Source organism: Euprymna scolopes, chromosome 31, assembly GCF_053919585.1.
Source record: "Euprymna scolopes isolate OS-2025 chromosome 31, ASM5391958v1, whole genome shotgun sequence".
In the NCBI taxonomy this organism is placed as follows: domain Eukaryota; kingdom Metazoa; phylum Mollusca; class Cephalopoda; order Sepiida; family Sepiolidae; genus Euprymna; species Euprymna scolopes.
Window position 1 is genome coordinate 41,772,993 of NC_136512.1, and position 25,741 is coordinate 41,798,733.

The following is a 25,741-nucleotide window of genomic DNA, read 5'->3' on the forward strand; positions in this document are numbered from 1 at the left end:
ATAAGCGATATTCATATCGTTGAGATGCCAAATATATTTTGTTAATGTTGTTTGGTTTCTTAAGGATCTTTTTTTTGAAAGAGTACTTATGTGTTTAGATTCTGTTTTATAGGTCCAGAAGTAGATCCGAAGTATATTGCATTTTGTTTAATAGAGTTTTAATAGATATTTTTAGTTTGATTAATAGTGGTATTTTTATGCAAGCGGTTTAGTTGTACTAAATTGTTTGATTGGTTAATGGAGGTGTTGTTATTTGTTAATTGTGTGTTCGTGTTAGTCTGTGTCGAATGATTAATTTGGTTGCTATTATAAGAATTTATATTTGGAATTTTTGTTACTGTGCAGCTGTAAACTACGCTTTTATTGTTACAGGTATCCTGTAAAGGACAAGTGTTTTTGTTTCTACAGTTACAGGTTGTGATGGCTTGTATATTTTATTTTGTATTTAAAAATTTTTTTATTGTTGTTACTAATTATTTGCTGATTTAAGTTTGGCATTGTTGAGTAAGATATTTTGATAGTGTTTTGTTAAATATTTTACTCTATTTATGGGGTAGGGGCTTTGAAGTTCTTTTCTAATATTTTGAAAAATTCTCTGTCTATGTTTGTTTTAATATTCTTAGAGTATGGAGGGTTAAACCACAGGATATCTCTATGTCTGTTTTTACGTTTTCTGACATGGTGTTGGTGTTTATTGGTGTTAATGGCTAATGCGTATGCTTTATTTTGGTTTTGTATTGTAGTTGGATTATTTTTTGTAATTTTTTTTGTGGGTTGACATAGCCATATTATAGGTTATATATATATATATATATATATATATATATATATATATATATATATATATATATATATATATATATATGGGTAGTTTTTTTTTGTTTGTATCCGTTAGAAGCGCTGAGTGAAATTTGAAGAATAAAACAAAACACGTATTGAATATGTTTGAAGCCAAAACTTCAACGTGAAATTTTTTTAACGAGTGTTTATTTTTTAAGAAATATATTTCAGAGTAAAACTCTTTTGTCAATCTTTTTTTTCCTCTCTTTTTCTTTGCCATGATGTCGAGTGGAAGAAAGTTCGATGAAGAGTCCACGTGATGTTGTTAACTGCTGGGTTTTTATGAAGTCGGATAGGTGACGTGTGGTCGCACGGTTTGAAAATCTGGGTAGTTTTTTTTTTTTGTTTATATCCATTAGAAGCGCTGAGTGAAATTTGAAGAATAAAACAAAATATGTATTGAATACGTTTAAAGCCAAAAATGCAACGCGCACTCGACATCATGGCGAAGAAAAAGAGAAAAAATAAAAAGATTGACAAAAGAGTTTTACTCCGAAATATATTTCTTAAAAAATAAACAATCGTTTATTTTATAAAAAAAATTCGCGTTGTAGTTTTGGCTTCAAACGTATTCAATACATGTTTTGTTTTATTCTTCAACTTTCACTCAGTGCTTCAAACGGATATCAACAAAAAAAAAAACTACCCCGATTTTCAAACCGCGTGACCACGCGTCACTTATACAACTTCATAAAAACCCGCAGTTAACAACATCAAGAGGACTCTTTATCGAACGTTCTTCTACTCGAGATCATAGCGAAGAAAAAGAGAAAAAAAAAAGATTGACAAAGGAGTTTTACTCCAAAATATATTTCTTAAAAAATAAACACTCGTTTATTTCATAAAAAAATTTCGCGGCACAGTTTTGGCTTCAAATGTATTCAATACATGTTTTGTTTTATTCTTCATATATATATATATATATATATATATATATATATATATATATCATATATATATATATATATATATCATATATATATATATATATATATATATATATATATATATATATATATATATATATACTAGCGTGAGTGCCCAGCGTTGCCCAGGTGTTTGGAGGTGTGTGTTGAGCAAAAAAAAAAATAGTGGTAGTAGGAAGACCCGTACCGCGAAGGAGGAAAAGAATGGGGAAAAAACGGGACGTCTTTGCTGTTACGCCCACCGCCAAACTGGAAGTGACGTAGGTTTAAATTAAGGCTAGACAATCAAAAAGAGGGGATGACTTTCGAAAATAGCGGCGAAAAAAGCGGCTCCTCCCTGTTGAAAAGTGTCCAGTTGAGGGTGAAGAAATTAATGTTTTTAGCCAATTTTTCGGTATTTGTCGTGTGAAGGGTCGAGCTTCAAAACGATACTGATCTTGTAAAAATCCGTCGCCTCTGTCGAAAGCTTTAGACAGACATACAAATATACATACATACATTTATATATTGGTAGCTCAAATTTTCGACCCAAACTGATTAAAACCTTGTCCAATCTCTGAATACCCTTTATGTAAAATTTCAAATGTTTAGACCAGAAATTGTCTGAGTAAATTGGTAGAGACTGCAGAGGTCAATTTTTTTTTTTAACTTTGAACCCTATTGTGACCCCTTAACATTTATTGTTTTGGACTCAAATCAAGTTATTAAGTTAGGCCTATGTCCAAGGAATCTATATCTAAAATTTCAATTGTTTATACCCAAAATTGTTGGAGGAGTTTGGTAGAGTTCTCAAAGGTCAAATCGTTGAACTTTGACTCCTTAACAGACAAATTTCTGGCCGAAAAAGGATTGCAAAGATTTTTTAAATCTCCGTACCCCGTATATCAAATTTCGAGTTTGTAGACTGAAAATTGACAGAGTTATTGCGTAGGGAAATGTACACAGACAGACACAAAGACGCACAAGCAGACAGACAGACACTTTCACTTGTATATATATATATATATATATATATATATATATATATATATATATATATAAAGGAGATTAGAACAGTAGTCTAAAGAGCAGAGTGTATTTTAATGCAATAGTAAAATTACTAATTTAATTAAAATACAGGAAAAGAAAAAGTGCTCGTTGTAATTTAGATATATAATAAGCTCGATAGGTAAATATCCTAGAGCTAATTTAATATTCAGTAATGTGATTGATAATTTAAAATTCAAATTAGAATTAAATTAAAAATCCGTTTCATAAGAAGGAACAACAAAGTCAATAATTTGTACGATCGTTTCGGGAAACAATGTTTTTATTGTGGTAGACATTAAGTCACGGACAATAATTTTGACATATAGTATTTTTAAAATTTCATTGAACATTTCATAAGTTGAAAAGCTACAATTAACATCCATATGAATGCTTTGTCGTTAATTATTGATTTCAAAAGGCGAAGAATTAAAAGATACATCTGCCTTACTTTTAATGCTAGGTTTATTTATGGTGTCTTTTACATATATTAAAAACCCTTCCCAATACTTTTGTTGATGAGGAAACTTTGTTTTTTTAAAAATACTATATGTAAAAATTATTGTCCGTGACTTAATGTCTACCACAATAAAAACATTGTTTCCCGAAACGATCGTACAAATTATTGACTTTGTTGTTGTTCCTTCTTATGAAACGGATGTTTAATTTAATTCTAATTTGAATTTTAAATTATCAATCACATTACTGGAGATATATATATATATATATATATATATATATATATATATATATATATATATATATATATATATATATATATATATATATATATATATATATATATATATATCCCGGGATAAAAATATTCGAGAGTGATAACTAATGAATTTAACAAGGTTATTAATAGTGCTCAATAAAAAAATAATAAATGGTATTCTGACAAAATAGAGAAAATAAAAATGAACTAACCGTATTATGTGTTCATCAATGTTTCGTCTTTATTTCATCCAGAGGAAATCTCGAAATAAAGACAAAACGTTGATGAACACATAATACGGTTCGTTCCTTTTTATTTTCTCTCTCTCTCTCTCTCTCTCTCTCTCTCTCTCTCTATATATATATATATATATATATATATATATATATATATATATATATATATATATATATATATATATAAATATAAATATATATATATATATATAAAAGTGAAATTGTCTGCGTGTGTGTGTACATTTCCCTTCACGGTCTCTAACAAACTATTCAGCCAATTTTGGGTCTAAATAGCTGAAATTTTACATAAAGCGCATTCAGACATGCAGCAAGATATTTAATCAGTTTTGGGACGAAAATTTGGCTGCTAAGAGGTCAAAGTTAGAAAGAGTAGACCTTTGCAGACTCTACCAAACTCCTTCGCCAATTTTGGGTCTAAACACTTGAAATTTTAGATGCAGATTACCTAGACATCAGTCAAACATTTTAATATATATATATGCACATAAAGTTATGAACAGTACATAGGGCCCGAGCAAAGCCGGGCTGAACTGCTGGTTTATATATAAAACAGGAACATAAGTCAGTTGTGAAACTGCATGCCTCCATCTAATAATGTTAGGATGCCCCAAAGTCTTACTTCTTCATATTAAATAAAGTAGTCCATAAAATTTTGCTATGGAAATGTTGAAAACTGAAAACGATTGAATCTGATCAAACTTAAATTTTGTTATGGTTGTTATTGTCATCAAAAAAGCATCAGATCGATACAAATTTGAAAAATCGAAAATTATAATTCCATAAGACTTTCGACCCTGATCGAACTTTTCAAATCAAAAGTCAGAATAATATAAGATGCAAAACTTCATTGGTTACACTATGGGCCAAGTAGTGAGTCGCTATGATTAAGAGAATTGAAGTTATTGAAAAAAGTGTGACTTTCATCTGAATATTCAAAAATTAAATCAATTCTTAGACAATGTATGATATGTTAATCAAGTTTGGTGACGATTAGTCAAGTGATTTGGACGCTAGGTTGTTCAGTATTAAACGAACTGAACCAAAAAGATTAAAAAAAAAAACAAATAAAAAGGATTTACTTACCCCCGATATGACTTCTCCAATCATTCCTGTCCAGTTGCTACGATCAAGTTGAGTACCATAATGTCCATCCCTTACTATGTCAATCACAAAGGAAACGTTGATAACTTTCCCGATTTCTTTCAGAAGGTCAACGATAATACCCTCCTTGGTCGATTGACTACCATTTTTAGATACCATCAAGAAAGGGGAGATCTGAATTGAGTAAAATAAAACATGTATTAGTAGATGATGATGATGATGATGATGATGATGATGATGATGTTACTCTTCATAATTATCTGGAGAGAGAGATCGCCATTTTGTAATAGGAGTTACTGCATATCCATCCTTCTGAAATTATCACCAAAGAAAAGGCGACATGATTCCATTTCTGTTTGATGAAAACCGTTTTTCTTTTTTTGTTGAAGACCATCTACTAGTTGATTAGTTATGTACAAATCCTAAGAGTGATAGGAGCCTTAAACGAAATTGACACAATGTTCCACGAGCAAAGTTGGAGATGTGCCGCTGTATAATTCATGTGCTCTACCAATTCAAGTTTTAACAACAGGACCATTGCCGCACCCTCAAAATGCATCACTGGATTGCCACAAATAACAAGGACGTACTCAGTGTGATGCAAAGTTTCCAGCCAGAGTGTGGTGATCCCCTGGTGCAATCAGGTGGCTGCTGGCAGACCCTGAGTGCAGCAGCAGAACTCGGCACTGACCCACAAGTCCAAAGAGATCTAGGGTTGGCTTCAGAAGGAGTGCTACGACTTTGTACCCTTCTCTCACTGCCCCCTTCTCCTGAACCTGCTGAACTACTTTGTTTGGCTATTCATCGAGGACATCACCAACATGACCCCCCACAATACCAAAACCAGCCTGATCACCACCATCCATTGAGTATTCACTGAGCTCCTACCAGTGCTTGTGGAAAAGGCATGCTCCCAGTTCTGAACCCGCATTGAGGCTATGATTGAGGCTTAAGGCAGCAACATTGAATAGATGTCAGCTCTACTCCATAATCAAGTTACCTGAATTGATTTTTTCAATAAAAGTTTTAAAATAAAACTGTAGTGTTGTTTTCTTTAGGGCGACACTTTCATCGTTCCTTCCTGTAAAATTCAAATCAATTTTATTCAAACAGTTTCATCAATACAGCTTCATAGATACTAATCAACGATTCCCCCACTATTAAACAATCATGAGGTTGCTTGCACGGCAACTGACAAGGCTAAGCTGCTCGCCAGTTGGTTTGCCTCAAACTCCACACTGGATCCGGCACACCATTCGATCCCCGACTTTCCTTTGCGGACAGACACCACACTAGACGATTTGAAAATCACCCCTTCTCAGGTACATGGTATCATAAAAACCTAGACACCTCAAAAGCATGTGGACTCAATCTCCTCCCGGCTGTGCTATTAAAAAAATGCTCTGCTGAGGTTGCTCCAGTTCTCTCCAAACTTTACAATAAATGTGATATATCCTGCGGTGGGTGGCCGTAATAAAAGGATATTCAAGAAAGGTATTCCACCAGGGAAATAAATGGATAAAGAGGTTCTGAAGTAATAAAGAAATAAAGAAGTTTATTGAGAATATTTACAGAGACAGCATGTTACGTTTTTAAGTGTTCCCGTCCAGGGAAGGCTTTCCCAACCGGTGACCGGTGATAACGTTCTTTCGATAAAAAGTTCCGGTGGTGAATTGCTCATCTCGCCATAACACCTCCCCCTAAGACAATTTCTCCCAAGAGAATTTGGCTTAATATCTTTTGCTTTTTGGCTTGGGGCTCAGCCGGTTAACTTTTCTTTTCACCCTTATACTTTTTCTCCTCAATATAGTTTGAGTGGGTGGAGTTGGTGGAGAAGCTGGAACTCTCAAATCTGGAATAAGTTCTGTTAGGGTTGGGGAATATTAAAAGAATCATACAAAACCTCTAGGGGCAGGTCATTTTCTTCTGCCTGTTTGTAGTCATCAGTGTGTCGAGGTCTTAGCTGATTTATATGCCTGCGACAGTTGAATTTATTACTTCTTACAGAATATAGCATGTGTCCAATTCTTATCATGATAATCCCCTCCTCCCAAAAATTTTTTCCACTCCTGTAATTCAGGTAGAATATTCTGTCACCAGGTTTGTAAAACCTTGTTGGAAAATTTTCTTTTGTTGTTGTTACTCTGGTTGCACTTGGTAAAATTCTGTCAAATACAGATCTGATTTTCCGTGCAAACATCAGTTCGGCTGGTGACGAACCGGTATCAGTGTTTGGGTTCGGAGTTATCCTGTACACCGATAAAAATTGTTCAAGACTCTTTTCGTCAGTGTCCATGCCTTGGTTTTTCTTCAAGGCTCTTTTGAATGTATCGACGAACCTCTCTGCTAGGCCATTTGACCTTGGGTGGTAGATTGCCGTTGTTAAATGTTCAATGGCTAGAGTCTTGTAGAATTCTTCAAATTCTTTGCTGGTAAATTGGGTGCCGTTGTCGCTGACAATAGTTTTAGGCACTCCAAAACGACTGAAGAGAACTCTTAGTGCATCTATTGTACTCATCGAAGTAGGGTGTTTGTATTTAAACACTTCTGGCCATTTTGTGAAACTGTCGACGACCACTAAGTGATCTGGATGCATGGGCTATTGGCTTTGTTGATCCATCTTCAAGTTTATGGAGAAGAACTGTTCCTACTCCGTAGTCACTTGCATCTGATGCAACAATCAATTCTTTCTGTGGATCAAAATGTGCTAGAGCTAAATCTGATAGCAGGCATTTCTTAATATCTTCAAACGCATTTTGGCATTCTTTTGACCAAATCCACTTTTGTCCTTTTTTTAACAAATCATTCAATGGTGCTCTCAACTTATGCATGTTTGGAATATAAATAGCATAATATTGAGCCAAACCGAAGATTGTAACTGGGCAACATTATTGGGTGCTGGCATCCTCTCGATTGCTTCTGTTCTCTGAGGATCCGGTCTTCTGCCTTGGCTGTCGATAATTTGACCAAGATATTTTATCTGTTTTAAAAAGAATTCACATTTTTCGGCACTTAACTTGAAACCAAATTCCTCAATTCTTTGGAAAACTGCTCTGATGTGTTCCTTATGTTCCTGTACATTTTTACTTTTGACAAGGATGTCATCCAAATATGCGATTGCAACAGCTGAATCAGCAAGCATCGTATCCATTATTTGCTGAAATAGTGCTGGGGCCACTTTTAATCCAAAAGGAAGTCTTTTTAGTCGGAAAAGTCCTAGATGGGTATTGATACACAAATACTTAGAATATTCTTCACTGACTTTTACCTGAAGGTAAGCTTCCGATAAGTCGATTTTGGAGAAAATTCTACCTCCATTCAGCTTTGTAAAAATGTCTTCAGGAGATGAAAGTGGATAACTATGATCCATCAGACAGTCATTAAGGCCTGTAGAAAAATCGGCACATACCCGAATCTTCTTATTTTTCTTTTTAACATACACAGTGGGGCTCGCCCACTCAGAATAGTCAACTTTTTCGACTACACCATTCTTCTGTAGTCTTTTTAGTTCAATTTCAATATCTTCTTTTGAAGAAAAAGGCACATTTCTTTTTGGTCTAAAAACAGGTTTCACATTCTGTTTTAATTCAAAATTTACTTCAGTTTTGGTGCACACTCCTAATCCCTCTGAAAAAACTTTGGGGAATTCAGTCCCTGGACAAATATGTAGCACTTAAACATGTCCACTGATAAATCCTTTAATTTAAACAGTTCACACTGGGCGTTGACTTTGCCCGCATATGTGACAATGTCATTAGTTTCGTCTTTTGACATATTTAAACACCTATACCGTGTATGAAAAAGACTATCTCTTTCACCGAATATAACACACAAAATTTTCACCGTTTCAGAAAAAGAGATCTCTTCCGGTTTTTTAGGCAATATCAAATTCGTGAATTTAGTATTTTCTTCTGTGCCCATTTTTTGGAGTAATAGTGTTATTTTTTCCTCATCCGACCACTTCTCGCATCGTTTTGTATTTACAAAACCTACGATAATAGGCTGGAAAAGTGTCACCTTTTTCTGGGTCATATTTAAACTCTGAAAGCGAGTTCGCTATACCCTCAGCCGAAATAAATCTGGATGCACTCTCCTTAGATTTTTCTGACAAAATCGTTTCACAAAATAAGCGATTATCCATCGTTTGCTGTATTACAAGAGTTTCGAAACGTTCTTGTTGAATTAGCATTTGTTTTTGAAAATCCACTTGGGCTTTTTGTTGAGCGATTAAACTCTCAGTTAACGTTTTCGTCAACGTCGCTATTTGTTCCGCCAACTGCCAAGATTTTCTTTCATTTAATAATTACAAGAAACCTTCTCAACCACTAATAGTCATGACTAATAATATGCTGCCTGAAAGCTCTTCAGTCAAACTCTTCGATTTAACATTCACATGTAACATTAATTGGAACAAATACATTGAAGACATTGCCAAGGTTGCTGCAAAAAAGGTGGGCTCTCTCTACTGTGCTAGAAAACTACTCACACCCATGTTGTCTTATATCTCTACAAAGCCACCATTCGCCCATACATGGAGTACTGTTGCCGCATCTAGGCTGGTGCATCTATCATTAATCTTTCGCACTTAGACATTACTTTTAGACAGGGTTCAGAAAAGAATTTCCAACCTAATAGGTTGTCAACCAAGCTCCAACCCCTGTCCCATCGCTGCAGTATTATATCCCTGTGCCTATTTTACAAGTATTTTAATGGGATGTACTCTCAAAGCACTTATTCCTCCTCAATGTAAATATCCTCAACTAACCCAATCTTACCCTTACACTGTAGAGATCCCTAAATTAAATTTAAAAAAAAAAATTAAAAGTTATCTAAAACAGAATAAAAATCCTGATGGAATCAGAAGGTCGCATGTTCATATCACATTGGAATTTCCATGTTCATATCACATTGAAATTTTCATGTGCATATCACAGTGAAATTTCCATGTTCATATCACAGTGAAATTTCCAATTTGTAGAGAATAATGTTGGATTGCAATTTTGTAGTAACAATTGTTGCATAGATATTTATTCTTCTGGTTTTGTTGGATATGAAAAAAAAAATTACCATGTTTTGCTTAAAGAACAAATCAATTTTATCCAAACAGTTTCATCAACAAAAAAAATCCATAAAAAGTTATGTAAAACAGGAATAGAAAGGAAACATAGAAGTAAGGTTGTGTTCATGTCTTTTATCTCGCCCTCGCCAAAGTTGAAATGAAAAGCAACAAATGTCATGTCACCAAAGTTTGACTGTTCATAAATCGCATGCAAAGTTTTAGATGGAAGGTGCTATCCTGCACACAAATGTTCTGTATGGATAATACATCAATCACTCCACAAGTGAAAATATGCACGCAAAAAAAGAAAATAAATTGCAATTGTGTACATGCCACAAATAAATTAACTATACTGCTCAGCAGTCGGATTGAACTGGCAACCTCTGGATTGTAAGAACGATATTTTATTGGTGACCTTAGTTTTCACTCCTGCTGTTCAGCCTATGAGTCTGATTACAAGCTCCGAATATTTCAAAGAGAATTTCATTTATCTAATGGCAACAAAATTGCTGTTCATATACTTCTATTGGGACAGGCTGGCGGTACCATATTATGCTATTAGAAGATACTGGCATCCTGACTTAAAATGTATTGAACATTGATGTTGTTGTTTTTTTTCCCCCCTTCCTCTTTGCAAAACTTATCTTACTTGGAAATATTCGGTTTTAACATTACTAGCACATTATTTTTTACTCTAATTCCTCACAAGATATAAAATTGAGGAGCAAGACTCTCTTTTCTTGGTAAAGCATTCAAAGTGGTTGAATGTTGTCAAATCCACTCTAAGTCCATTTAAACCCTAATGAATTATCAAAACCTATCTTTCAGCTTTAATCAACTATGGTCAAAAAAGTGGTCAATTTTAGTGTATACTAGACAACCCATGACTGTTATATTGGGTATGGAATTCATGTATGAGCTTGTGACGTAAAGAAAATAGTTTTTTTGTGATATAACGGAAACATTTCTATGAAAGTATATTAAAATGAAAAAAGAATATATGAGTCGTTCTATTTATAATTGTTTATTTTTGAAAAAAAAAACTTACAGCCATTGAATTATAAGTGGTTTGCCATACTTTTAGGTAAATATGCACTGAACAGATACCATAATACTTAAGGTTAAATTCTAATTTTGATATATCTTTTTAAAATGAAATTGTGAATTGGAAGTACAGAATAGTTAAAAAAACACTCTCCTCATATTAAGAATGGCTTTTTAAATAGAAAATGAAAAGAAAATGTAACTTTTTTTCATTTATTTTAAACAAACATTCATGACCCATTGGGTCAAATATTTAATTAATATGTTATAAGGTCATATGTAATTTATATGTTATAAGGTCATATGTAATTTATATGTTATAAGGTCATATGTAATTTATATGTTATAAGGTCAATAAAATTAATTATGTGGAAATGAACGATGTAAAAAAAAAAAAGCAGAAAGTATTAACAATTGTTTATTTGGATATGTTTATTTAGTTGTAAAATACTCTTATGGTTGTCAACGAGTTAAAGTAGATTTATTTGTCAGAATATTGCGTTAAAATAACTTAAACGTAATATATAAATGAATGATGTAAAAGAAATGCAGAAAGTATTAACAATTGTTTATTTGGATGATTTAAACGCAAAAAAAAAAATTGGGACGCTGAAAACATACACAGTAAAACAATACGTTTTATTGTCGTGTTGATTATTTATTTAACACAATTTAAAAAAAAAACATATTTTCGGCGTTCTTTATTTATGTTGGTAGTGTAGAAGAAAATGTATGAATGTCTTTAAGAAAGGTGTATTAAAAAAGTGGAGAATAAATTTTAACAAAAGGAAGGCGGTGGCGAAATCGCCATTGAAAATTGTTCTTATGGTTGTCAACGGGTCAAAGCTGATTTACTTGTAAGAAAATTGCGACAGTATAGTTGAAATACATCCCCGCCCTTCCCATGTTAAATAATAATTTCTAAATGATAACGTTAATATTTCAGTGCGCAGGTCAAATTCTGCAAAAGTAGCAATTTGTGCTTATTTGTTTATGCTGGTATGGGTTCATGTTTACGTATGCATGCGCAATCGGAAATCGTAAACCAGATGTGTGGTTACAAAACCCATTGCAAGGTCATTTGAATTTTATAATTGTATAGATTATTCTCCGAGTGATGTGTTGCCCCTATTGAGATTTTTGTAAGTAATTTACATCTTCTCTGCAGTTTACCGTTTCAACACATGCTTTTTTAATTGTCCTGGATTAATTGTAATTCTTGTTTGGATTTAATTTCTTCCTTTTTACATCTTCATATATTTCATGGCTTTTAGTGATGGGACGATTACAATATTTTCCTGATTCTGATATTATTACCGATTCTGATTATTTTAAAATCTCTAAATATTTAGTTGTTATTTTTATTGTTGGATGACCATAAAACTGTGCATATATTTTTGAAAACATAAAAATACAGTTATGGGATTGGATGGGGGGGGGGCGACTATCACGTTTTATTTTATTGGCAGTTTAAAAATAATAAGCGTTTATCATTAGTTCCAGCAGGTAATGAAAAAAAAAGTGTTAAACAAAAACAAACAAACTAAACAAACAAAAAAATTAAAGAATCGTTTTTGGCGTCAGCAAAAAGGCATTATTTTTCTGATTCTGATGACCTAAAAAGTTCCGATTTTTCTGATTCCCCATTCCGATAAATTGTCTCAGCATTAATGCATAGCATCAGGGACAGTATATACTCGTGGCTTAAGATTTTAAATATGTTTGGTTTAAAACGCCATTGCTGATTGGTTGTAGCAGTCAACTTTCTTTCTAGCTTGTCCAATCAAAGACCATCACTCAGTTGAGTGGACCACATGATTGAGTTTATAAAAGATTAAACCTATGGAAATTTCCTCTTTTTCTTCTTGGCTCTTGCTGACAACTCTCTGTCTAATTTTTCATCTACATCCATACATATTACCTCCTCCCAATACTAAACCTTTTCTCTATACAAGTCAAACTAACGAAGATAACCAATAAAGTTATTATTAAATGTTAGAATGAGGTCTGTCTATTCAAGGAATTTCTTATCCCTTGTTTCTTTTAAAAATAAATCAAACATAACCCACTACACTCCCTATAATGTGTTCTATTGATGTTTCAAATTTCATTAAAAAATCACATAAAAAAAAATAACAGAAGGAGTATTAGGTTGAATATCACTACGAGCACATCTCATAATTAAAACTATACAAATCTATATAGAATAAAGCTTTTTAAGAAATTGCAAAATTATTAATTATATTTCTTTTGGTGGTTTTGGATTCAAAGTTGTGCACCATTGGTAAAACAAGGGTGAAATTCCGAAATTACCTGAGAATACGTAATCTCGTATCGGCTATAAAGAGCTTAGAAAATTAAACATTTTTCTTTCTCACTCTTCACCGAATGAAGCAGACCTACTGAGTTTCATACCTGCTCCTATTATGAATTCTCATGTATTGACTGTAAGTAAATTCATCGTGTGTTTATCACGATTTCCTTTTCTATGTCACGATTATTTTGGGACACGTATTTACCTTCTGTTGTGTTATAGTTTGTGAAGACAAACTGTAAATAAATGCAAGTTCATTTAACCAACTTCTTGTGTCGTTTTTTGCAACCGACGTGTGCATGTGTTAAGGAGATTTGTTTTTATTCCCTAACCAAATTTTATCTTAGTAGAATGAGAATATCGAATATTTTCATTCTCATACATTGGTTCCCCATTCCCTATACTTATCATATAAAAAGTAAATTGGGCATTATCTACTACACCAAGGTGCAACACCTTCCAGGAATTACTCCACATACCTTTCACCAGAAAAGGAATATCAACGACCATTTTTGTTAAAGTCCTTGGTATGATTTGACCGTGGATTGAACCCTGGTCTCTGGGTGCATTTGTAAATACTCTTACCATTATGCTAAAAGAACCAGTCAAAATTTCATTTTCAATTCATTTTTATATAATAAAGATAATAATACCAGTGTAATGGCGTCCCTCTGTTCAGGGATGTAATTAAAAAAAGGCCTTCTACCAAAATCAAATTTTAATGAGGAATCCAATAGTTGTATCAATTTTGTAGTGTAGGTCTGTGTTGATGCTGGGTATTCTTAATCAGTAAAGACGTTTTATTTATTTTTTAACTGTAAAATTGGAAATTATAGACATTATAAAAATTAAAAGAAAAATATAAAATGACAATATGGATCACAAGGCGAGGAGCAGGTTTATATCCGGGTTCTAATTCAATTATAAGTAACACCGAGTCAGTTAGTCAACACTATAACTGCTATCTTATTTGTGACTTATAAAAGAGAAGATAATTTGGAAAGAAATACATTTAATCCGTTATTTAGTTGATAATTCAGCTCACTGCATCCCTGGCTCGAAATTGAGGTGGGGCATGGCATATTTATGATAGCTGTGGTGAAGCTTGCCTTATAAGGGAATAAACACAAATATCAAATCACCGTAGAGTTATTTCGAACTAGGATGAAATTGGAGAAAGGTTTTCACTCAAAGAATAATTCTAAACTAACAATATACATGGTGACCAAAAAGTAAGATTATTAATGTATATTTATTAACTTTGTAGCAGTCCTTCCCTCTTTCATTTTACATCGGAGGAGGTGCCGCTTAGAATACTCTTTTTTGATGAGTTTAAAATCTAGTGGAGTGTGTCCTCTTTTCTTCTTTCTTCTCACAGAAGAGGCGTTGTGAACGCTATTTCCATGGACAGTGCTTGACTGAGCTTCAATCTCCGTCTTCTTGTATGGCATTCACAGCAAAGAACTTTCTGTTCATTCTCCATATACCTAGCATAAACCAGAATTTCAATGAATAGGGTTTCCAAAAACTTTCCATCTGTGGAATACATTACCAGAGGTATGCTTCCTTGCAGGCTACAACACGGTTCCTTTACAAATCCAATGTCAACAAATGCTTGTCATAAACCAATTTCACAAGCAATCCAATTTTGTTCATTTTAATTCATCATTTTCAATCTCCTTATATCATCATTTCAATAACAATCCATTCATCTCGTTAACCCTTATCCTTGAGTGGCTTTTAGTACTAGATAAGTTGGATCCATTAATAAAAATACTGCCTATTTACACATATGAAATCAATAGACACAAAAATAATTCATACGTGTTTAAAGTTTCTGCTTCCTTCACCAACGGTCAGCAATTGAAGCTGTACAAAGCAGCATTAAAAGTTTGAATTATCAATATTTTATATTGATTGACATTTTTAGTGTTTTAGAGATAAACATATCTATCAGATATCACCGTTTAAGTATGGCATCGACCAAAGAAGCATTAGAATTGTAAGAGTTTCAGAAGAGCCATATTATAGGTTAATATGAAAGTGGAATTAATATCAAATTGCCGCAAACCTTGGGATTCCACTTTCCACTTTCCGAGTAATTTTACAATTCATCATCAAGGAAAAATGATCAATATTATTTCTCTTAGGTCCATTAAGAGCGTTTGACATCAGTCTTCATCATTAATGACAATAAGTCTGTTTACTTCTTTCATACATCAGAGGGCGTTTTTGAGCACTATTCGTCGTTCTTTTCACAAATGAGTTGATAATGGATTTGTTGAATTTAGACGCAAATAAAAATGATGGGAGACACAACAATCAGGGTTCATTCTTTGCATTTTTATGGCTATATTTTGTTTTCCAGCTGGGTTGCTCATATCGCTGTCTACATTATTATTTTCTTCTTCATAGTTTTGTGACTAATGTTAATAAATTATCTTAAGGCAGGACTTACACTGCCTCGTCATTTTCCACCATGTGAAATCTAGAAGGAACGCATGACCTGATTCAGTTTATATGCTCTAGATAAGTATGCATTTGGGTATATGTGTTTGAGAATGAATTGACTAAACCCTCTCATTTCCCACAGTCCTTCATGTCTGAAGATGATTACACAAAGGCCTGGTGCCTTATGCTTAAAACTCTCCTCTCCTAGTGTGGAACATCCTTCCACAGGTAGCACATGTGAAGCAGCCAGGATAGTGTCTTTGAAAGTGTCTCTGCTGACCTCTGACCTCTCTCCTATTCTTACTATATAAACTGCTGTGCTAACTCCCCCGGTCACTTGCTTGTGTCTCCCAGTTTAGGATAACAATGACCATTTCCTTTAGGTGGCGTTTAACTACGTCATTTTACTGGAATTTTTGCTCACTCACTTTTCTATTGCCATTCTCTAGCTCTTCACAGAGGAGCATTTTCGGGAACCTGTCATCCTCCATGTTTACAACACGACCAGTTCAAAGCAGTTGTGTGGTTGCAATATTTGCTCTTTTAGGACTTCTGCATTTGTCACATAATCATTCTGCATAATTTTCATTATTCTTCTGAGGTGGCGTTGCTGCACTGCCTTCTAATGTGGTCCTGATATCATCATCATCATCATCATCATCATCATGCAGTTGATGACTAATCGGGGCCTCAGTGCTTCATCCTTCGGTGTTGGCATAGTCCTATTTCTGTGTGAAACGTCTGGTCAGAGTTGTGTCGTCGATAAGGCTTTTCTAATCTTTCTCTCTATTTCTTTCTTTCCTTTGTGGAGACTGTTCCGCCAACCACTCCTTTCTTTGGCTTGTTCCTCCCAACTCTCGACATTGATGTTCATCGCCTTCAGGTGCCGCTTTGTTGCATCTTTGTAGCAAAGCTTCTGACCTCCTACCTTGCGGGTTCCATTTTCCAGTTCCCTGTAGATCATCTTTGGAATTCGGTTGTCTTCCATTCTGGAAATGCGCCCGGTCCATCATAGTTGTATTGTAGCAAGGGTAGTTTCCATGCTTTCTAGGTTTGCTCTCCTGAGAACTTCCAGGTGTCTCTGCTGGACGGCTTCCAATCTCCTTATGTGTTCTCTATACAGAGCGTAGGTCTCTGCTGAGTACATCAAGGCTGGCAGGACGATGGCTTTGTAGACACTGCACTTAATGTTTAACCAGATACTAGTCCCTATCCAGAGTCGCTTTTCTAGCAAAAGAGGCAAAATTTGAATTCAGCAACTTCTTTCTTTGTCAGTACGGTTGTCAGTCGGCTTCGAAGATATTTGAACTTTTCATCAACTTTTAGCACCTCACCGTTGATTGTTAGTATAGGCTCTTAGGAGTCATTGTTATCTGGTGAGAGCTGATACAGCATTTCTGTCTTCCCTATGCTGATTTGTAGACCGATCTTCCTGGCTGTTTGAGAGAAGGTATCCACTATCCTCTGCACATGAGCTTGATTGTATCAGAGCAGTGTTGTCTGCGAACAGCAGTTTTGTTATCAGCTCCGTTATGGTCTTGACCTTCAGTCTTGGGAGGTTGAATAGTTTCCCATTGGAATGCGTATGGATGAAGACACCTTCTTCAATGTTTTGATGAAGCAGCATTAGCACAGTTGCCAGAAATAAGGTGAACCGTATTGGGGCCAGTACGCACCTTTGTTTGGTGTTGTGGTTTACTTCCAAGAGTTCGCTTTCTAGGTTCCCTACTACAATCCTCTCTTTTGTTCCTTTGCGAAATTGTTTGATAATTCCCACAAAGTGATCGGGGCATCCAAACATTATAAGGACTTTCCACAGCCATTTTTCGGTCAACCATATCAAATGCTTTGCAGAAGTCTACAAAAACTATTTAGAAATCCCAGTACTGTTCAATCGCTTTTTCTTGGATCTGCTGTGGGCGGAAATTAATATCTATTGTAGATCTTTCATGCCTGAACCTGCACTGTGATTCGGTTAGGACCCTTTCCACCAATCTTGCTAACCGAGCTTGCATCACTTTAGTCATTATTTTCCTGGCAATGGTCGGCAAGGATATACCCCGGTTGTTGCTGAAGTCCTTGTGGTCACATTTGTTTTGATAGATTGGAATGATCTTTGAATTCTTGTGGCAGCGTTCCTTGTTGTCAGCATTTTTCTTATGAGTTTTTCTCCACCAAACTTGTATACTTCAATTGGTATATCATCAATTCCTGGAGATTTGGTCATTTTAGTTTTATTAATTGCTTCCCTTACTTCCCCAAGAGTTGGTGTGTTATTCAGGTCTATCTGCTGGGGAAGACTATTATGTGGCTTAAGATCTCCTCATCCGTATTGGATTCTACATTCAATAGGGTGCTGAAGTACTCTTGCCATCTTTGAATTAACTGTTTTGGTTGGGTCAGTATAGCGTTTTCATCTTCTGATAAAAGGGTGTTAGTCTTCTGGGCTCTGGGATCATACACTTCGTTCAGTGATCTGAAGAAACAGGCAGAATTGTTTTCCTCCGCTTACTTCAACCTGTTCCAGCCACCAGGTGTTTTCCATTTCTCTTAGTCTTTTCTGGACTTCTGTCCTCATTTTTTCAGCTTTCTCTGGTTTGCTCTAGTCGGGTTACTTAATTTTGATTTTAATGCTTGGTTTCTTTCATCTATTGTATCTTTAATTTCTTCATCCGCATTTTACTTCTTTGTGTAGCCAAGTACCTCTGCTATAGTGGAGAATACAGGCCTGTTTAGCAAGTCCCACGTTTGTTCTGGTGAATCAGAATCATCAATGATTTCTTTCAAGTTGTAGTCTATCTTGCTATCTTCTATCTCCAAGCTTTGATGTGTCTTCTCTTGTGCTTTCTTGTTGCCCTGCCTATCGCAAGTGTTATGGTGAAATTGAAATTAGTCATGATTAGGTAGTGGTATGCTTGACAATCTGGTCTTCACATAGCTCTTGTGTTCTTCGCATCTTTGAGGACGTTCCTTCTTGTGATAATTTGACCTGGGATGTTCCAAGAAGTATTAATAGTTATCCGAATGTTGGAAGTAAGTATTCGTAATTGCCAGCTCAAACTTTGTGCACAAACAGAGCAACAGTTCTCCATTTGAATTGGGATTTCCCTTTCCAAACTTTCCGAGAACAGGGCTCCATGTATTGTAGTCAAGGCCCACTCTGGCATTGAAGTTACCGAGGAGAACTAGCTTATCCGCTGCAGGGACGTTTGCTATGGTGTCTTTCAGCTGAGAGTAAAAAACCTCCTTTCCCTTGTCTGAGTAGGTCATTGTCAGTGTGTTGATGATGTTACAATTATGGGACTTGGTGATCTGCAGTGTTATTATCTTTTTGGAGACTCTACTAGGGCTCCCTGTGAGTCTGTTGGCTAGGTAATTTTAACCACAGAAGTGACTCCAGTTCTTTTGGGTTGACCCTCAGGACAGCCCTTCCAGAAGTAAGTTCTTCCTGCTTCTCTCAGTTGGCCCTCCCCGCTGAGTTTCCTGCAACGTGGCTATGTCAATATTTGCATTCTTGAGCTCCAGATCTATGAGTGCCATTCTTCTATGTGGTCTGTCACCTGAGTTTGTATCGAGCATAGTTTTGACATTCTTCTTCTGTTGTTACCACTGGATTGGAGATTCACTACCTGCAGTTTGGCAGTCAGATAGTCTTTGGATGAGCTTTGTTTACCTCACCTTTTATAGAGGCATCCCCTTCCAGGACAAGCAGGTGCTATCCCTGAACAGAGCTGCTTGGTCATCCATGCAGCTGCCTCAGGGTATCGTTGTCCACTCTGTACACCTGCGACCATTACACACAGCCATCTATGCACCATTATCCTTACATCATCGCCACAGGACTTTCCACCTTGGCTCTTAACTTGCTTGTGCAGTTTAGGTGTAGTATCTGTTGCACATCAGATAGACGTCCTCTGAAGCTCCAATGCTCATGTCTAGTGGAGCGAACCCATGACGACTAGCAGCAGTAATCTCTAAATTTCTGGTCAAAAGTAATCTCAGTGAAGTAGACAGTCGCCCTATAGTGTCCACTGCTACGCCTTTTCTGTCTGGATGAGGTTTTTGTTTTTTAAGGAAAACTACAAGGCAGCAGTAGAATTTGATGTCAGAGCTCCCATCTCTTAACCTTTTGCCATGATAAGGCCTACAAGGCAGTTGTGCTTGATTTTAGGGTTGTCTCTCTTAGTCTTTGCAAAACCAAGGGTACCCACAAGACAGTGGGGTAGGGGTTGGTAGGAGTCTTGATGATGGGGAGGCTATGTACTGGCAAGGAAGACTTACGTGTAGCTGCTCCCTTTTCACCGCAAGGTTAACCAGCAGTGTTAGCTGAAATTCAGTGTTAGCTGAAAGCAAGAAAGCATACAAGCATGAACTTAACACTAACTTATAGCTGACACACTAGATGCATCACATCCCCCTGGCAGATTAAGAATCCAAACACACACTCTTGATTTAAAGAGTAGAGTAAGGCTGGCAGTACTACTACTTTGTACTTCTTGCATTTTGTTTCTAGTGTTTACCATGAGGACATAGGAGAAAGAAAAAGAAAGAGGAAAATATTGGCAGTTTTGCCACATCTCAGTTGGCGCATCCACCATTAATCTCTCCTGCTTATACAGAATTCAAAATAGTTGTTTCCAATCTAATAAGTCCCGCATTATCAACTAAACTCCAACTCCTGTCTCATCGGTTCTATATTGTATATCGGTGTCTGTTTTACAAGTTCTTTAATGGAATGTTCTCTGATAAATTCTTAATACTTGTGCCCTCCTAAACATACATACCTCAACTAATCTGTTAAGCAGCAAAATCCTATCCCTTTACTGTTGAGGTCTTTAGATGTCAGAAAGCTTTCTACTCTACAAGCTTTTTTCCTTGAACTGTTAGACTTTGGAATTCTTTCTCTGATTCCTGCTTCCCTGTTTGGGGTGAATGAGTGTTAAAAAAATAAAGAAAAAGAAACGGTGCAATAAAAGTTGGCCTGTAAAGAGGAAAGAAGTGCCCCCACGATGTAAGCACCCTCGACAAATTTGGGGTGAAAATGAAATAATAAAAAAAAAAAAATTAAAAAAAGCTTTGAACTTAACATTTCATAAAGAAAAGCAATGAAAAGTTGACAAAACCAAGTTAAAGTAGCACACGTTAAGCATAACGTATGCTACGTTTTTTATCCGTTAGAATAAAGTTCAATTCCCATACATAAGAAAGAAGGAATAATCCTCTTAGATAAGCACTGAAGTTTGAATTGGGAGCAACAGCTTTTGGAGAGAATAAATATCAACAGTGTATATTAATTTAGCAATTTTACTTTGATAAGTAATAAAAAATGATATGCAGCATAAAATAGTAAATGGAATGACGCTTGTCTGTGAATTGCCTTCTGGGAGGCTTATCATAATGTAGCCAGACTGAAGTTATGGTCGTAACTTCGGTAACAATTTAATCATTCCATGACATAGATTATTCTTGAATCTTCTAAGTAATTAAAAAAAAAAAAAAAACTTATGATCACATGGATTTCATTTATCATTTGTTCAATTTCTTTATTTTCTTTGGTCAATATTACTTTTTGTATTTCCACAAGCACCTGTCGTTATCGCTAAATGTGACTTTCCCTCATTAGTTTTGTTTTTTTTTGTTGTTTTTTTTCCATACGAGTCACCACTTATCAAGGCCCAGAGGCCACTGGAGGATAAGAGTTGAAGAGTGTAGGGGAACCTGGGACAAAACGAGATACTTAAGTGAAAAAGAACTGTCAAGTCAAAGGTAGCATCGACATATGTAGAGGACTAGGATATATAAATCCTAATCCCGTTACAAAAGAAAAATAATGAAACGAATGGAATGAAGGAAACAAAGACTCAATTGCTGGAATAGATAAACGTGTTGTTTATTTACTGTTGAAAGAATGAATGTTTTAGATATAACACGTGTTCATGTCCACGCAGGTGTAACCATCGTTTGTTGCGGGATTGGTAGTAGAGAAGGAAAAAGGAAATGTGTGTTCATCTCACGTTCGGGTCACTATCGTTTTTTCGCGTGTGGGAAGAGAAGTGAGTGATGTAGTGGAAAATGGGAATGATAGTCCAGCGTGTAGACAAAGAAAAAGATAGAGGGTTGACATCAGTTAAAATGCGCGCCATGTTAGGTCAGCTACGCGGTGGTGTTCTCTGGCACAAGTAGTAGATAGAGAGAGAAAGAGTGAGAAGTTCAATCCAGTTCATGGAGAGAGAAAGCGTATAAAGTGTACGTACTGTCTGTTGGCCTTTTGTCTCACATAGTAGCAAGTGGCATGAGGCACGCGCGTGCACGTGCCTGCCGAAACGGTGGCCGCTGGTGCGCCGACCACTCACCTCGGAAAGCGAGTTGGAAAAGGGCTAGAAACAGCTTGTCTCTTGCTTTTATAGGTGTTTCCGGTGGTCTTTTGCGCATGTGTGGATTTCCTTTGAAAGGGGAAGTGACGTTGTCCATAAGTGCGTGTATATGAGTACATATGTGTACGTTAGCGTGTGTGTGTATACATGTGAATGTGAGTGTATGTACGCGAACGTGACTATATGTGCGTGTGTGGACGTGCGCACATATGTTTGTTTGTGCGTATGTATGTGACAAGTAATATAGCTTGAGATGTGAATGCGTGTTTTTGTATGAGACTAGAAAAGGCTCGCACACATATAAACCATATTCTGTGTACTGAACATTCAAAGTATTGGAAAACAATGCCACAAAAAAAAGATGAGAAATTATTTTCAAAAGAAATACAGATGATTTATTCAGCTAACTGTATTGTCCCATTTTGCCCCATGCTTGGGGCAAAACGAGACGGATCTTGGTCTGAATAAATCAGTCTTCACAGAGCTCACAAATGCCAGGCTTAAGTCGGTCAAACTGATTAATCTATTACCAAAGTATATAGAAATATCTACGTTAATTCTTGTTTGACAAATCTGTATCTTTTTCGATTCAGCAGAACCATAAAAATAGAGCAAAATGGATAAATTTTGAATACTTACCTCTTTTCGATGTACGGGGCTGAATAAAACAACGGAAGATGTTAACGGCAAGGCGTTATCATGTGATCTCTTGATCAGAATCCTCGCAAAAGAGCTCTCTCTCTCTCTCTCTCTCTCTCTCTCTCTCTCTCTCTCTGTTTCAGTTATCTGTGGTGTCTCGTTTTACCCCGCTATCTCGTTTTGCCCCAGGTTCCCCTTCAGTAATGAATGAGGCAATATCATAGGAATCGTTAGTAGTGGAAATTTGGTAAATTGGATTACTTAAGGGGAACGACTCATCAAGAACTTGTTTACGTTGGACTTGAAGATGGGAAACGGAAGAGAGTTCCACTGGTGTACAGTTATAAGAAAGAAGCTTTGTTTGTTTAGGTTTAGGCACAGATAAAGAGTGTGTGAAATTATTGATAGTGTTTTCAGCTAGAGGAGTGTTTCTTGTGAAAGTTTGGTGAGGGGAGACCATAGATTGGAGCTCAGACGAGCACTTGCCATGAAAATAACGATAAAGAAGAGACAGGCTCGCAACGTCTCTTCTGTGAGAAAGAGGTTGCAGGGAAAAGAAAAGGACATCCCCTACTAGGTTATAAAGTCTATTTTGAACTCTGCAAAGGCAGGATAATGTCTTTCTAGCAGTTCCTGCCCAGATGTAGCAACAGTACTCTATTCTTTGACGTAAACAGATTAGGAAATTGTATTCATTGTTAGTGCGTGGGAGGTGAATTTATCACCATACTTTCCCTTTAAATAACGCGCCAGTTGGACTTTTATTAAGTACAATACTTAAATTTTTTTTTTTAAATGGAGAGTAGAGAACGCTTTGTGGATGTGTTATCGGCAGCTCCTGTTACTCTCGCTTCTCCTTATTTGTCCCTCAGTCCCCATTTTTTTAATGAGTGATTTTTCTGACAAGGGGAGAAGAAAAAGTTGTTTACTAGGTTGGCAGTATTTTGCGTGAACAATCGACAGAGATGGCAGAAATTTTCTGTTTCTATGTTTATCCTTGTAGCCATATCACTAGTAAGGGTGCTGGAGGTAAACGTTTTATCTGGGCTGACGTTATCCGCCTGATAGTCAGGGACCCGAACCTTGGATTAACCACTAAGGAGGCTGTCCTATCAGCAGGTGCAAAGTACTGGGGCTGCTGTATTTCCATTTGGTGAATGGATTCTGGACCATGCAGTAGTTTCTGGTAGGGCCTCTCAATGCCATATTAGTGGGTAATTGTTACGGCTTTACCTTATCATGTTTTACAAAAAAAAAGAGAAAAAAGAAATTTTCTTCGTTTCTTTTTCTCTCTTAGTTTCCCCTCTCTGTCCTGCTTTAAGCAAGTCTGACAGTCCTGAAAGCGGCTTTAGTTTCCATACATTTATTACATTGGAAGCAGTGGAAAAAGTGATTTCTGTGCGCAATGGCAGCAGCACATTCTGGAGAGAACCATGGCTGGCTGTTAGGTTTTTGCTGGAACTTTTTCGAGGGTATGAAACGGTCTATACCTACAATTAACCATTTGGTCAGGTCTGATACTATAGAAGACACATCCTTTTTAAACATCGAATGCAGAGGTAGATCCAATATAAATGTACGGAAGCTATCCCAGTCAGCCATAGTGTATCGATATACTGTACGATGGAGAGGTACGTCTGGGGACTTATTACATTTCATTTTTATCTTAATTGATACAATTTATTACTCTTTTACAGTGATCGCTGGCAGTCCTGAAAGCGGTTTTAGTTTCAGTACATCTGTTACGTTGGAAGCAAAGGAAAAATTGATTTCTGTGTGTAATGGCAGCAGCACATTCTGGAGAGAACCACAGTTGGCTGTTAGGTTTTTGCATGAATTTTTCGAGGGTATGAAACTGTCTATACCTAGAATTAACTGTAATTATACAATTAACCGCCAGATCTGATACTATAGAGAATGCAGAGGTAGATCTGATATAAATGTATGGAAGCTATCCCAGTCAGCCATAAAATATTGATATACTATACGATGGAGGAGGTATGTCTGAAGACTTATTACATTTCGTTTTTATCTTAACTGATACAACAGAATGGTCAGAAGATCCCAGTGGAGACAGAACGGAAGATGAACATAGCTCAGGGCAAGTTGTGAGAAAAAGGTCAAGGACACTTGCATACTGACCGTCTGTGTTGGACACATAGGTAGGTTTGTGAACAATCTGAGTGAGGTCATTAAGAAATTGTGACAGAACCTCCCCTACCATCTGTCTTGTTTGAGTGGGTTAACCATTCCACATTGTGAACATTGAAGTCTCAGTTGGGAAGAACTTTCATCTTTAATTTATTACAAATGACAAACGTTTCAGGTATTTTTTTTTTTACATAGGCATCACCATTTATCAAGGCCAAGATCACACTCGAGGATAAGTGTTAAAGAATGTACAGTAGTCAAGTGGACAATAGAGTAATCGTTAGTAATGGAAATTCGGTAAATTTGTTAACTAAAGTGAACGGTTCATCAAGAATTTGTTTACATTGGACTTGAAGACAACTATATTGTAGTCATCTGGAAAGCAGGGAAACTAAAGAAAGTTCCACAGGTATGCAGTTCTAAGAAAGAAGCTTTGTTCATGGAATCTACGTTTAGATTTGGGCACAGATAAAGTGTGGGGGGGAATTATTAATAGTGTTTTCAGCTAGACGAGTGTTTCTTGTGAAAGTTTGGTGAGCGGGGACCATAGATTGGAGCTCAGTACTGAGAGGGAGATGAGCAATTACCTGAATTCTTAAATACAGGGCATACTGATGAGATTTTCCAGGGTAAGGGGAAGCAATTCTCCTTAAGACAACATTGAAACAGTTTTGTAAGTATGGGCGCTAGTTCTGGTTGAAGTTTTTTGAGTACTGAATAAAGAATTTAAAAAAAACAACTCACCGGCATCGTTGTAACTTTTAAAACTCGTTTTGTTGTCGCCTACAAAAGAAAAAATGTAAGCAAATAAAAATAATTTTAATAATTTATTTTATTCAAA

At 35.9% G+C, this 25,741-nt stretch overlaps 1 protein-coding gene across 1 annotated transcript in view; it reads right to left on the reverse strand.

Moving 5' to 3' along the window:
- LOC145255709 (glutamate receptor 1-like) overlaps positions 1-25,741 on the reverse strand; it is a 65,016-nt gene that overhangs the window by 33,491 nt on the left and 5,784 nt on the right. Inside the window, exons 2-3 of the mRNA XM_080114298.1 lie at positions 25,645-25,683; positions 4,851-5,042 (exon numbers count right to left, since the gene is read on the reverse strand). Of these exons, the coding sequence (XP_079970424.1) occupies positions 4,851-5,042; positions 25,645-25,683 (231 nt within the window). The remainder of the gene's footprint in view (positions 1-4,850; positions 5,043-25,644; positions 25,684-25,741) is intronic.